Source organism: Centropristis striata, chromosome 3, assembly GCF_030273125.1.
Source record: "Centropristis striata isolate RG_2023a ecotype Rhode Island chromosome 3, C.striata_1.0, whole genome shotgun sequence".
Classification (NCBI taxonomy): Eukaryota; Metazoa; Chordata; class Actinopteri; order Perciformes; family Serranidae; genus Centropristis; species Centropristis striata.
Window position 1 is genome coordinate 22364572 of NC_081519.1, and position 15422 is coordinate 22379993.

General features: G+C 39.5%; 1 protein-coding gene across 1 annotated transcript in view; it reads right to left on the reverse strand.

Annotated features, from left to right (window-relative positions):
- LOC131968995 (metabotropic glutamate receptor 7) overlaps positions 1-15422 on the reverse strand; it is a 298334-nt gene that overhangs the window by 12736 nt on the left and 270176 nt on the right. Inside the window, exon 9 of the mRNA XM_059330093.1 lies at positions 1916-2162. Within this exon, the coding sequence (XP_059186076.1) occupies positions 1916-2162 (247 nt within the window). The remainder of the gene's footprint in view (positions 1-1915; positions 2163-15422) is intronic.

Consider the following 15422-nt stretch of genomic DNA (forward strand, 5'->3'; position numbering starts at 1 on the left):
CAAGTTTGACCATCAGACCTTGTGTGTTAGATTTTAGAAACCTCCTTCTTTGCACAGGATAAACAGAGACTGTATTTTACTGTCAGTAGTTTAATGTTCAGATCTGACAGACCAACAAGATCTCCAACCTAAAGACAGAACTGCTCGTCTGTCATATGAGTGTTTCACTGGTTCAGAGCGATTCTTTTTTTATTTGTCATTTTGGGTCATTTTGCAAATTTTTGGTTAATTGTGTGTCTTTTTTGTCTTTTTTTTTTGGTTGGTTTGTGTCTATTTTGGTCATTTCTTGTCTTTTTTTGTGATCATTTTGTGTCTTTTATTGTCATTTTGCATATTTTTGGTGGTAATTTTGTGTCTATTTTGGATGTTTGGTGTCTTTTTTGGTCATTTTACATATTTTTTCGGTAATTGTGTGTCTTTCTTTGTCATTTAACCTCTTTTTGAGACAATTTTGTGTCTTTTTTGGCCATTTGACATCTTTTTTGTGATCATTTTGTGTATATTTTGGTTGTTTTGTGTCTTCTTTGGTTATTTTATATTTTTTTCGGTAATTGTGTGTCTTTTATTGTCATTTAAGTCTTTTTGTGATCATTTTGTGTGTTTTTTGGTCATTTTTTGTCTATCTTGGTTGTTTTGTGTTTTTTTCTGGTCAATTTACATCTTTTTTGTGATCATTTTGTGGGTTTTTGATCATTTTCCGTCTTTTTTGTAGTACTTTTGTGTCTATTTTGGGTGTGTTGTCTTTTTTGATCATTTTGTGTCTATTTTGGTTGTGTTGTGTCTATAATAGTAATTTTATATATTGTTGGTCTTTTTGTGTCTATTTTGGTTGTTTTGTATCTATTTTGGTCCTTTCTTATGACTTTTTGTGGTCATTCTGTGTCTTTTTTTGGTCTTTATGTCTTTATATTTTTGGTCTTGGTTTCATCTTCCCTTTTTCTTGAATTGATTCAGCTCCAGTTCATCAGCTAGTCTGGTTCATCTATCAGTCTGGATATAACTGTAGAATTTATTATAAAGATGATCTGAGACTGGCGGCTTTACTCACTGTTGGGTTCGACGTTCTTGCACAGTTGTCTTTGTCTTTTTTTTGGTAATTTTTTTGTCATTTTTGTAATCATTTTGTCTATTTTGATTGTTTTCTGTCTTTTTTGGTAATTTTACATCTTTTTTTGTAATCATTTTGTGTCTTTTCTGGTCATTTTGTGTCTATTTTGATTGTCTTGTGTCTATTATGGTAATTTTATATATTTTTTGGTCATTTTTTGTGAGGTCTTTATGTCTTCTTATTGTTGGCCTTTTGTGTCTATTTTGGTTGTTTTGTATCTATTTTGGTTATTTCTTATGACTTTTTAGGGTCACTGTGTCTTTTTTGGTTATTTTGTTTCTACTTTGGTTGTTTTGTGTCTTTTTTGGCCATTTTACTTTTTTTGTGATCATTTTGCGTCTATTTTGGTTGTCTTGTGTCTATTATGGTAATTTTACATATTTATTCAGTCTTTATGTCTTCTAATTGTTGGTCTTTTGCGTCTATTTTGGTTGGGTTTTTTTTGGGTAATTTAATTGTGTGGCTTTTTTGTCATTCGTCGTATTTTTTGTGATCATTTTGTGTCTATTTTGGTCATTTTGTGTCTATTATGGTAATTTTACATATTCTTTTGGTCTTTATGTCTTCTTATTGTTGGTCTTTTTGTGTTTATTTTGGTTGTTTTGTATCTATTTTGGTCATTTCTTATGACTTTGTGGTCATTCTGTGTCTTTTTTTGGTCTTAATGTCTTCTTATTTTTGGTCTTGGTTTCATTTTTTCTTTTTCTTGAATTGATTCAGCTCCAGTTCATCAGCTAATTGACCTCAGTCTGGATGTTACTGTAGAGTTTATTATAAAGATGAACTGAGACTGGCGGCTCTACTCACTGTTGGGGTCAACGTTCTCGCACAGCTCCGTCTTGGCCTCCCCATTGGGCCGGTCGCTGGCCTTGTGGGACAGTCGGGACGACATGGTGGCGGCTGTGACCACGGCTTTGAACGAACGTTTCCTCTTCTGCACGTTGAGCTCAGGGTGGAAGATGATGACGTAGACTTTGGGCATGTAGAGCATCCCGAGGGCCACGGACGCACTCAGGTTCATGGAGATGGTCAGCGTGGTCGTCTGGATGTACAGCTGCAGGGAGACACAGAGGACGCGTTAATGTTAGAGGACGAAGGTGAAAGATATAGAAAGTGTCTTCACTTCACACTCAGCGCGTCAACAAAAACTCCAGTATTAAGAAACAGAAATAGCAGATCTCTATCGTCTTTTTCGTGATAGTCAGACATCTTAGGATCAGATTTAGGAAGAATGTGATCATCTTTTTGTGTACTTTTTTCATGGTCGTCTTTTTTGGTCATTTTCTGACTTTTTGCTCTTGTTTTTGTTCTTTTTTTAAAATTTCCATCTTTTTTTGATCATTTTGTGTAGTTTTTATCTTTTCTTAAATTTCACATTCACCAAAAAAAAAAGTTGTTTTTGGACATTTTACATCATCTTTTGGTACGTTTTGTTATTTTTTAATCTGTTTTTGGTCATTTCTTTTGTTTCATTTTTTGTCATTTTGCATCTTTTTATGTCCTTTGAAAAAAAATGTACATCCTACGTCCTAAGCGGTTGGACATATATTCATATAGGTCTCTCTCTCTCTCTCTCTCTCTCTCTATATATATATATATATATATATATATGTCAGCCATGGGAAAAAATATTAGACCACCCTTGTTTTCTTCAGTTTCTTGTACATTTTAATGCCTGGTACAACTAAAGGTTCATTTGTTTGGACAAATATAAAAATAACATGAGTTTGAGCTGATATCTAGACATTTTACATGGTTTTATTGATAATAACCACACAACAACAATTACATTACATGTAATTCGGCTGGCGCTTTTGTCCAAAGCGACTTACAATGACTGCATTCTACCTGATGGTACTAGGACAGTCTGTGTCTCTCTGTGGACAGATCCCCTTACTGTCCTCTGGTGTGTCTCATTAGAATAAAGATCGAGGCTCCCTCAGCTGCTCTCTGATCGTTATCTCTCTGTGGTTAAAGTCACAGTTAGTTTGTCTCACATGGCGTCTCTTCGTCTGTGTTTGAAGAGTTTGTGTATCAAACCGTCTCTGCGGGGTGCCACGATGTGGGCGCCAACAAAGTCTATTAATTAGACTCTCCCCTTGGATCTGTGAGCAGGGAGGACTCATTAACAGACAGAGGGACAGACAGCTCAGTGTGGGAGGACAACACTCACATTTCTTCTGCTAAAACAAACATATCATACTATGAGTATATGTTTTGTTTTAAAAGATTATCATTCAATAAATTAGCTTTGGCAATAATGTGACTTTAACAGGTAATTTGAGACAAACACTCAGGACCAGAGGACAGAAACCGCTGCTATCAAAACATACTTTATGGCCAAAAACAGAGAAATATTTGGACCCGCAGATTTCAACATGTTTGTGTCAGAAGCAGTGAGGAGCTGAGTGAGTGAAACAGCCAACATTTTTTTTAAATTCAGAATATAAACTGCACATTTTCTCAATTCAACTATGTCTGAAACCCTTAACCTCCATACAGAAATATTAAATCAAACTAAAAATGTAAAAAAAAACAACAGGAAGCTGCTGCTGTTCAGTAAGAAATATTTAAAACTATAAATCAATGTCTGTAAATATGTCTGTCTGTTACGGAAGTGTATTGCATTCACTTGAAAAAAAAGTAATGCTAAATTATTTTTTTGTAATTTTTTTTTTCCTGAGTAATTTTTTTCTGTTTTTCGGGGTAATTCTTTTTTTTTTTTTTTTTTAGAGAGCAACAAAAGACGCATTCATTCCTTTATCAAGAGCTTGATTTAATGGAAGCAAACATGAGCGGCTTGTTTAGTTTAATCTAGTTTTACTTCGATCTGGGTTTAAGACACTGGGAGATAGTCCTGTCTTTAAGTGATTAGCTTGTCGACTTTACGCAGGCACCTGAAGATTTTGCGGTTGTTCAGAAGGAAGGATGTTCTTGCGGGATTTCAAAGTATCTTGATAATTTAGGAAAAATAAATTTACCCTGAAAACCGAAAAAAATTAGTCAGAAAAGCAGGAAAAATTAAAACATCATTAAAACAGAAATAATTACCCTGAAAAACAAACCAAAAAATAAATTACTCTGATAAACCGGAGTTTTTTTAGTTTGTTTTGTTTTGTTTTTCAAATGAATGCAATACGCTTCTGTAGTCTGTCCCTCTGTCTCTCTCTGTGGATAACTTTACAGACAAAATGCTCTGGTTGACTTTAAGTTCCTGAAAAATTAAGTATATATAAGTCTATATATCTGGGGCTTTTATTGTGAAAGGTAAGAACAAGGTTTTTTTAATGAAAATATGTGAAATGTGGATGTAAAAGGTTTATGTGTCGCTGCAGGACTGACAGTAAAATCACAGGAACAGAGAATAAAATCACATATTACAGCTCAACTCTCTTCTTTATTACTTGTGATGTTTATATATTTATATATGTTTTACTGTGAAATGTTTTTTGATACTTTCAGTTATTTCTCTTTCAGTCCAGGGGTAGAAGATCATTAAAAACTTTACTCATTCTCACTCAGAACGTTGTTTGTGGTCAGTTATTAATAAAAAGTGAATGTGCAGAGTTTTATTCCGGAGAAAATACTGTTTTTATATGTTTCCCATCATGCAGCTGTATGTGCTGAACACATGTTGTTTCCTGAAGACGAGAGCAGAAAGATTGGGCCCCACGTGGAGACAAACAAACTACAGTAACAACACGAGGCAGCGGGGAGCGAGATGATGAGCCACTCAGCTGGTCGTCTGCACACACACACACACACACACACACACACACACACACACAACCACCACCACAAACACACATTAATGCACAGACTAAACTCTTTTCATTTGGCATCCAGAGGAAAAACTAAGTTTAACAAACCGACAGACTGATTCTGTTCCATCTCTGCTCAGAATAAATCGATCAGAGAAGAGAAGAGGAGAGGAGACACAGGACAGGAAGGGGGAGAAAGGAATATATTAAACTTCAAAAGAAGAAAAAGAGGAGCGAGATGTTTGGGTGGAAAAGGATCCAGAAGTGACGTGGAATAGAAACAGATGTGTGACAAGAAAAGCAGAGCAAACAAAAAGAGACTCACACTAGGGGTGGGTGATATGGCCCTAAAAGATTATCATGATATTTCAGGGTATTTTTGCGATAACGATATTCTTGACAATATAACAAAATACTGAAAAATATATAGAAAATATGATGTTTTATTCTGTATAAATAAATAAAACTAAAAATAATACTCTTGACTATTGAGTAATAGCAAATAATAAAAATGCATTTTTGTGCAATGCATTTCCACTTTCAGAGCTAAATGTGAGCAATCATCTCACATTACATTTTTCACAGTCAACATGTTTCCACTAGGACATGGAGTAGCCAGACAGTGTTGAATACAGCTGGCTAGGGGGTCTGGGAGCACCCCCCCCTGGAGAATTATTTTTCATAAAAGCTCAAATTTGGTGTCTCTCACATATTCTAATGCCACTATTCCATCATATACATTCATACATCCATACAATACATTACTTATTACATATTTTAATGAAATATTGTAAAAGAGAATAAAGTCTTTTTGTAAATACTGTGGTGGATTCTGTTAACACACTGTACTCTTATTTTGAAAGCTGCATTTGTTTAGCAACAGGATGTAATAGTAGCTTTTTGTGATTAACACAACTTTAATTGTTAGCTAATGTTAGCTCACGGCTAACGAATGTAGGAGGACGGAGAGGTGGGTCGGGGTTTGGACTGACTGACTGACTGGTGACAGACACTCTGCTGAGCAACGGCAACACAACGCCAAATAACTTTATATTATGAATAGTGTAAATATACTTTCAGTAGCTTGAAATGTGACGTTAGTGCAGCACATGAGACTCTAGAGCCGCCACAGTCTAGGTCATTGATGGAAAGCATTACACCACTACGTCAAGAAGTAGGAATGTTGCCAATATCACGATATGTACTTTTTTTACTCATAAAAAATTATACCGGTATAATCTTGAATGATACGATATGGCACACCCCTAATCACACCAACTTTCGTGGAATATTACATGAGCTTTAACTGTGAGAGATTCAGGTTCATCTTCCTATTGATCAAAATTCACATTCTGCACGGTGTGGAGTCCATGGAGACAAAGCCAGCTCTGTGGCAAAGAAATTATTATACAACTATTTCCGGCTAATCTGCAACAGAAAAGATGTTGACAGGTGGCTAACAAGGTATACCGTCATCAGGAGAGAAGCAGAACAATGTGTATCCACGGTCTCTGGTCAGTGTTCAGGTAAGGAACATAGATTTAGTTTTTGTTTTTGCCAAAACTAACATCCAGTTAATGCTCCAGTTAATGCTAACATGCGTCAGTCAGGTTGAGGTGTAGCGAGGCGTGTAGTCAGTGGTCAGATCCCTCTCGTTCCCCCACAGTCCAGACATGGTCTGCTCCCCGTATCATCATCTCTCTGTGTGCCGAACTAAATACTATCAACCTGTCCGGGCCGTCAGAGGTCTAAACGGTCCAAACACACTGTTGCATTATGCCGTTTGTTAGCTGTGAGCTAACATTAGCTAACAATTAAAGTTGTGTTAATCAGAAACTAGATGTCGACGAGTGTAACGCTGAACTTGATGCCTCAAACCAACAGGTGACGTCACGGTGACTAATTTCCATTATTTATACAGTCTTTGGTATGGAAACATTCACGTCATGACAGCATTATTATGCAAAATATGAATAAACGAATACAAATAAATTAACAGGTCTAATAGATGCTGAAATAACTCCAACATGATGCTGAATTGATGCTTTGTCAGGTCTGTCTGCAAGAACACAAGAACACTGCTGTTAAAATGATGGTTTTCTCTATGGAGTCTGGTTCAATCAAAATTATAAATCAATGGATATCATTTATAAGGGAGTTTTTTTTTTAACAGTTTTTAGAGGCTGAAGCACAAAGCAAATGTTACAAAGAGTCAACTGAAAAAAATAGACCATTTAAGGTTTAAATTAAGGGATGCTTTCATGTTATTTGGTCAATTTAATGGGTTTTTAGGCATTAATTGAAGCCAAAAAAGCGATTTAATGCCAATAAACTGATCTGAAGGATGCTGAAATAACTACATGATGCTGAATTGATGCTTTGTCAGGTCTGAAGAACACAAGAACACTGCTGTTAAAACAATGGTTTTCCTCAATGGAGTCTGCTTCAGTTATTGCCATGGTGACTGAAACATTAATATGTACCCAAAATAAACAGATTTAATTGCATGATGAGATGAAAAAGTACACTGGAATAACTGTGATGGACGAATGGATCAATAAAAGCAGGAAAATCTGACCATATTGATGAGAAAATTATTGTCAATAAACATCTCCTCCCACCTAATATTCATGTTTCTGTCTGACCTTCAGCTGCAGCTCAAATTAATATTAACATAGATTGGCCCTCTGGTCCTCTGTGGCTCTCTGTGGTCCACTGTGGTCCTCTGTGGTCTTCTGTGGTCCTCTGTGGCTCTCTGTGGTTCCTGGTGGTCCTCTGTGGTTCCTTGTGGTCCTCTGTGGTTCCTGATGGTCCACTGTGGTCCTCTGTGGCTCTCTGTGGTCCTCTGTGGTTCCTTGTGATCCTCTGTGGTTCCTGATGGTCCACTGTGGTCCTCCGTGGCTCTCTGTGGTCCTCTGTGGTTCCTGGTGGCTCTCTGTGGTTCCTGGTGGTCCTCTGTGGTTCCTGGTGGTCCTCTGTGGTTCCTTGTGGTCCTCTGTGGTTCCTTGTGGTCCTCTGTGGTTCCTGGTGGTCCTCTGTGGTCCTCTGTGGTTCCTGGTGGCTCTCTGTGGTTCCTGGTGGTCCTCTGTGGCTCTCTGTGGTCCTCTGTGGCCCCTGGCTGATTAATGATCCATCAGGTCTCATTTGGGGCCCAGAGGACTGGTCCTGGTCCCGTCAGCTTTAGATTTATTACAGGTGTTTAAGATATTCACTGTGAATATTTAGTGTTAAATCCTTAGAGGTCCATGTTTAACATCTCAACCAGACTATAAAGCTGCAGAAGCTGTTTAGAATTTTTTTGGTCATTTTACATCTTTCTGGTAATTTTTTTTTCTGTCATTTTTTGTCTCTTTTGATCATTTTACGTTTTTTTTGGGGTAATTTAATGTTGTTTTTGGTCACTCTACGTCGTATGTTGGAAGTACAAGAACCTGTGTGTGTGTGTGTGTTTTTTCTAAACTGAGCTTATTATCTGTATTAAGTGTTACAGCACACACACACACACACACACACACACACACACATGGAGACAGGAAATCGAAGCTGTGTGTGTGTGTGTGTGAACAGGTCTCAGCTGTCGGTTGATGAGTTGACCTCACTGTGTTCGTCTGTGTGTTACAGCGGGACAATGTGATGGAGGTCGGAGGTCGGCTGTGGTCTCCGTTAACCCCTCGCTGCTCTACATGCTCTGTAAATCAGTCAGCTGATCCATGAAGGGAAAGTGTGTTTTCAGGGTTTATAATTATAAGGTTGAGTTGTTTCTGTTGGGAATTAAGGATGCCTCTTTTATGAATAAATGATACCTTGCATTGGGCGTCAAATATGTGAATAAAATAAATGCTATCCCTCCCATAAGGATATCAAATATGTAGGGATGAACATGAGCGACACTTGTACCACTGACGACCAAAAAATATGTAAAATGACCGAAAAGAGACATTAAATGACCAATAAAAGACACAAAAAGACCTAAAATTACCAAAAAATACCTAAAATGACCCAAAAAGATGTAAAATGGCCGAAAATACATAAATGACCAAAAAAATTATCAACAATGGCGTAACCTTAGAAAAGTGCTGACGGAGCACAAATTCAACCAAACTGCAGCTTTTTGTTACGTCTATGTAAAATGACGTGATATTTTCAGAAACACTCTCAGGAGGAGGAGGAGGAGGAGGAGGAGGAGGACAGGTGGAAACACAAACATTAATGCTGCTATAAAAGGCATGCTGCATGAAGAAATGATATTAGAATTGCAAATATTGTCCTTCCCTTTGCCCTGCTGAGTCTCTACACACGCTGAAACACGCTAAAGCTTTATCAGTCAGGATGGAGGAGTTTCAGCCTTAATGAGGAGAACAACGAGAAAGAGGCTCCGCTGGTCGACCCCGGCCTTCTGCAGGAGATGACGAGTCTCAGAGGAAAGAAGCTGCTCTGAGGGCAAAAAAAAACACTTTCCCTCAGCTCATTTATTCATCAAGAGCCAACAAATCACAGCAGATCCTGCCGTCACACGTCACCAAACCACGAAGCAACGCTCAAATTATTAACACGGCACAAAACTGAAACAGGGTGATGGTGAAACTTTGGAGATGCAGCAAAGTTCACAGCATCAACCGCTTAAAAAGAAGCTGTAGCTGCAAACCTGCTTCTACACGGAGTTTCAGAGGAAATGACCACAGATGGACTGAGCACGAGTCCAATTATATATCTTCACATATGTTAGTAAATCTCTAACCTTTTTCTCATGAATTTGTATTTTTTTTCTCGTGAATTTGTATTTTTTCTCTTGTAAATCTGTGATTTTTTTTCTAATACATTTGTAACCTTTTTTTCTCGTAAATCAGTGATTTTTTCTTCATACATTTGTGATTTTTTTCTCATTAATTTGTATTTTTTTCTAATAAATTAGATTTTTATTCCCGTAAATGTGTAACTTTTTTCTCATATTTTTTTTTCAGTAAAGTTATTTTTTTCTCGTGAATTTGTTATTTTTTCTTAGCCTGGGTATACCCATACTGCCTTGCGTGCTCGATTTCATTTCGAACTGCGAAAGGGTCTGGTGTCCATGGCCGTTTCTTAGCCCTGTTTTAGGGATCCAATCACAGAACGGGGAGGGACGGCAAGACGATGAAGCGTACTATTGGACAGACGGAGGCTTGTGGTTTTGTAGTTTTCTTACAGATCCAACATGGCTGCAGCAGACGTGAAGCTCTCTTTGGATCTAGCTGTAGACAGTGTTCTAGATAGTTTAGAGCCAAAGTTTATTTTAAAAGAAGAACAAGGTTCGGCTTTACACTCCTCTTTCACCACGAAAAAGGATGTTTTAGCCTTGCTTCCGACAGGATTTGGCAAAAGCCTAATCTACCAACTAGCCCCGCTACCGCTCGCTGCCGTAACGCTAGTGATCTTGCTACGAGCCGGGGGACAGCGGAGCCGCCCAGAGACCAGAGAGAAATTCAGAGAAATTATATCACAGACGGACCAAGAACAAGTCCATTTACAAATCTTCTCGTTAATCAGTTTTTTACTACTTTTTTCTTATGAATTTGTAACTTTTATATGGTAAATTTGTGATTTTTTTGCTTGTATATTTGTATCTTTTTTTCTGGTAAATCTGTGATTTTATTCTCTAAGATCTTTTGATCTTTTTCATTAGGGACCGAGCACTAACGGTGCGAGGACCCTATTGAAATTGGTCCGTTTATTATTATTAGGGACCGAGCACCGAGGTGCGAGGACCCTATTGTAATTGGTCCGTCTATTATTATTATTCATCGCCCAAATGAATCGCCTTTTTGGGGGCTTTATCATATTCAAAAACTCACCAAAATTGGAATATACATAAATCTCACGTGAAATTTATGTATTCTGATATTCGCGGGAATGGACCTTGCAAAATGACTCACTAGCGCCCCCTTGAAATTTTCAAGACAGCCTCACAATATAGGATTTTTTTACCTAGACACACGAAATTTGGTACATACGTGTATCATGGAAAGACGCACCAAAAAGTCTCAAGAACCCATAACCGAAAACGAACAGGAAGTCGGCCATCTTGGATTGCATGTCGCACTTTTCATCGTTTTTGGCCATTTCCAGGTCGCATACTTTAACGAACTCCTCCTACACATTTTATCTGATCCACTTCAAACTTAGTCAGTAGCATCACAAGGCCTTTGTGATCAAAAGTTATTCAAATCTTTACCGTCGCTCACACTATGTGGGCGTGGCATGGCGGCAAAATCTGCCATCTCGCCAAAAACAACAAATCTTTATAACTTTTACATACTTTGTCCGATCTGCTCCAAACTTCTCCTGCTTCATCAGAGTCCAGCCCTTAACACTTCTACATAACATTCTTTCATAAAGCCCCGCCCCTTATGCCTCATCCACGCCCCCTTTCATAAAATGACCATGTTGCATACTTGACATAACTCCTCCAACAGATTTATTCCCATTGACTTCAAACTTGGTCAGTACAATCACAAGGCCTTGGGGAACACAACTTATCAACACCTTTACTGACTGTTACAATATGTGGCCGTGACATGGCCGCAAAATATGGCGTCTCGCTATCTAACATCAGACTGGATAACTTGAACATACATTGTCCAATCGGTCCCAAATTTCTCACACGTGATGAGGCGCCAGCCCTGACCACACCCACATGTCAATATTGAAACACAGTCATAGCGTCCCCCGCTGGCGACAGAAACTAACATGTTTTACACCTAGCCCGAGCAGTAGGTTTCACGTACAGACACGAAATTTGGTACACATATGAATCATGTGGAGACGCACCAAAAAGCCTCTTGGAGCAATACCTCAAACCCAACAGGAAGTCCGCCATCTTGGTTTGCATATCGCAATATTCAGCGTTTTGGCCCATTTCCAGGTCGCATACTTTAACGAACTCCTCCTACAGATTTTACCCAATCAACTTCAAACTTGGTCAGTACCATCACAAGGCCTTTGGGATCAAAAGTTCTTCAAATCTTTCCCGACGGTCACACTATGTGGGCGTGGCATGGTGACAAAGATGGCGTCTCGCCATTTAACACCAGACTGGATAACTTGACTATACATTGTCCAATCTGTCCCAAATTTCACACACGTCATGACGGGCCAGCCCTGAACACACCCACATGTCAATATTGACACACAGTCATAGCGCCCCCGGCTGGCAACAGCAAGTAACATGTTTTACCCCTACCCCGAGCACCGTGGTAGGAGACACACCATTTGGGACGCATAGGGACTGAGCCCACAGCGCCGCGCCCGACATGGCCTCCGCTGACATCGCCTCCCCCGACGGCTCCACCCGTTATTAGGGACCGAGCACTGAAAGTGCGAGGACCCTATTGTAATTGGTCCGTCTATCATTATTAGGGACCGAGCACTAACAGTGCGAGGCCCAGTGCGAGGCCCCTATTGTTATTAGGGACCGAAGGTGCGAGGACCCTATTGTTTTTCATCCGTCTATTATTATTATTCATAAATCTCTGGGAGGAGTTATGTAAAGTATGAAATGTGGTCATTTAATGAAAGTGGGCGTGGATATAGCATAAGGGGCGGGGCTTTATTAATTATTATGATTTAGAAGTGTTAAGGGCTGGACTCTGATGAAGCATGAGAAGTTTGGAGCAGATTGGACAAAGAATAGAGAAGTTATAACGATCTCGTGTTTTATGGCGAGATGCCATATTTTGGGGCCATGCCACGCCCACATAGTGTGACTGTCGGTAAAGATTTGAATAACTTTTGATCCCAAAGGCCTTGTGATGGTACTGACCAGTTTTGAAGTCAATCAGGTTAAATCTGTAGGAGGAGTTCATTAAAATATGAAATGCTGTCATTTCATGAAAGGGGGCGTGGATATAGCATTAGGGGCGGGGCTTTATGAAATATTATGATTAAGAAGTGTTAAGGGCTGGACTCTGATGAAGCATGAGAAGTTTGGAGCAGATTGGACAAAGAATGGAGAAGTTATAATGATTTTGTGTTTTATGGCGAGACGCCATATTTTGGCGCCATGCCACGCCCACATAGTGTGACTGTCACTAAAGATTTGAATAACTTTTGATCCCAAAGGCCTTGTGATGGTACTGACCAACTTTGAAGTAAACTAGGGGTTAGGGTTAGGGTTAGCCGTAACCCTAACCCTAATTAGGGTTAGGGTTAGGGCTACGGCTAGGGTTAGGGTTACGGTAACCCCTAGTTTACTTCAAACTTGATCAGTACCATCACAAGGCCTTTGGGATCAAAAGTTATTAAAATCTTTACCGACAGTCACATTATGTGGGCGTGGCATGGCGGCAAAATATGGCGTCTCGCCATAAAACACGAGATTGTTATAACTTCTCCATTCTTTGTCCAATCTGCTCCAAACTTCTCATGCTTCATCAGAGTCAAGCCCTTAACACTTCTAAATAATAATATTTCATAAAGCCCCGCCCCTTCTACTATATCCACGCCCCCTTTCATTAAATGACCACATTTCATATTGTAATGAACTCCTCCTACAGATTTAACCTGATTGACTTCAAAGTTGGTCAGTACCATCACAAGGCCTTTGGGATCAAAAGTTATTCAAATCTTTACCGACAGTCACACTATGTGGGCATGGCATGGCGCCAAAATATGGCGTCTTGCCACAAAACACGAGATCGTTATAACTTCTCCATTCTTTGTCCAATCTGCTCCAAACTTCTCATGCCTCATCAGAGTCCAGCCCTTAACACTTCTGAATCATAATATTTCATAAAGCCCCGCCCCTTATGCTATATCCACGCCCCCTTTCATTAAATGACCACATTTCATATTTTAATGAACTCCTCCTACAGATTTAACCTGATTGACTTCAAAGTTGGTCAGTACCATCACAAGGCCTTTGGGATCAAAAGTTATTCAAATCTTTACCGACAGTCACACTATGTGGGCGTGGCATGGCGCCAAAATATGGCGTCTCGCCATAAAACACGAGATCGTTATAACTTCTCCATTCTTTGTCCAATCTGCTCCAAACTTCTCATGCCTCATCAGAGTCCAGCCCTTAACACTTCTGAATCATAATATTTCATAAAGCCCCGCCCCTTATGCTATATCCACGCGCCCTTTCATTAAATGACTACATTTCATATTTTAATGAACTCCTCCTACAGATTTAACCTGATTGACTTCAAAGTTGGTCAGTACCATCACAAGGCCTTTGGGATCAAAAGTTATTCAAATCTTTACCGACAGTCACACTATGTGGGCGTGGCATGGCGGCAAAATATGCCGTCTCGCCACAACACACGAGACCGTATAGCTTGACCATACATTGTCCAATCTGTCCCAAATTTCTCATATGTGTTGAGGGTCCAGCCCTGAACACACCCACATATCAATATTGACACTCAGTCAGAGCGCCCCCCGCTGGCAACAGGTAGTCGCATGTTTTATAATTAGCCCTAGCAGTAGGCTTCACGTAGAGACACGAAATTTGGTACACACATGAATCATGTGGAGACGCACCAAAAAGCCCTCATCTCAAACCCAACTGAAAGTCTGCCATCTTGGTTTGAATTTCGCACAATTCATCGTTTTTTCCCATTTCCACCTCGCATACTTTAACGAACTCCTCCGACAGATTTCACCCCATGGACTTTAAACTTGGTCAGTATCACAAGGGCTTTGTACTTTGGGATCAAAAGTTATTGAAAGTTTTACCGACTGTCACACTATGTGGGCATGGCATGGCGGCAAAATATGGCGTCTTGCCACAAAACACGAGATCGTTATAACTTCTCCATTCTTTGTCCAATCTGCTCCAAACTTCTCATGCCTCATCAGAGTCCAGCCCTTATAACTTCTGAATCATAATATTTCATAAAGCCCCGCCCCTTATGCTATATCCACGCCCCCTTTCATTAAATGACCACATTTCATATTTTAATGAACTCCTCCTACAGATTTAACCTGATTGACTTCAAAGTTGGTCAGTACCATCACAAGGCCTTTGGGATCAAAAGTTATTCAAATCTTTACCGACAGTCACACTATGTGGGCGTGGCATGGCGCCAAAATATGGCGTCTCGCCATAAAACACGAGATCGTTATAACTTCTCCATTCTTTGTCCAATCTGCTCCAAACTTCTCATGCCTCATCAGAGTCCAGCCCTTAACACTTCTGAATCATAATATTTCATAAAGCCCCGCCCCTTATGCTATATCCACGCCCCCTTTCATTAAATGACTACATTTCATATTTTAATGAACTCCTCTTACAGATTTAACCTGATTGACTTCAAAGTTGGTCAGTACCATCACAAGGCCTTTGGGATCAAAAGTTATTCAAATCTTTACCGACAGTCACACTATGTGGGCGTGGCATGGCGGCAAAATATGCCGTCTCGCCACAACACACGAGACCGTATAACTTGACCATACATTGTCCAATCTGTCCCAAATTTCTCATATGTGTTGAGGGTCCAGCCCTGAACACACCCACATATCAATATTGACACTCAGTCAGAGCGCCCCCCGCTGGCAACAGGTAGTCGCATGTT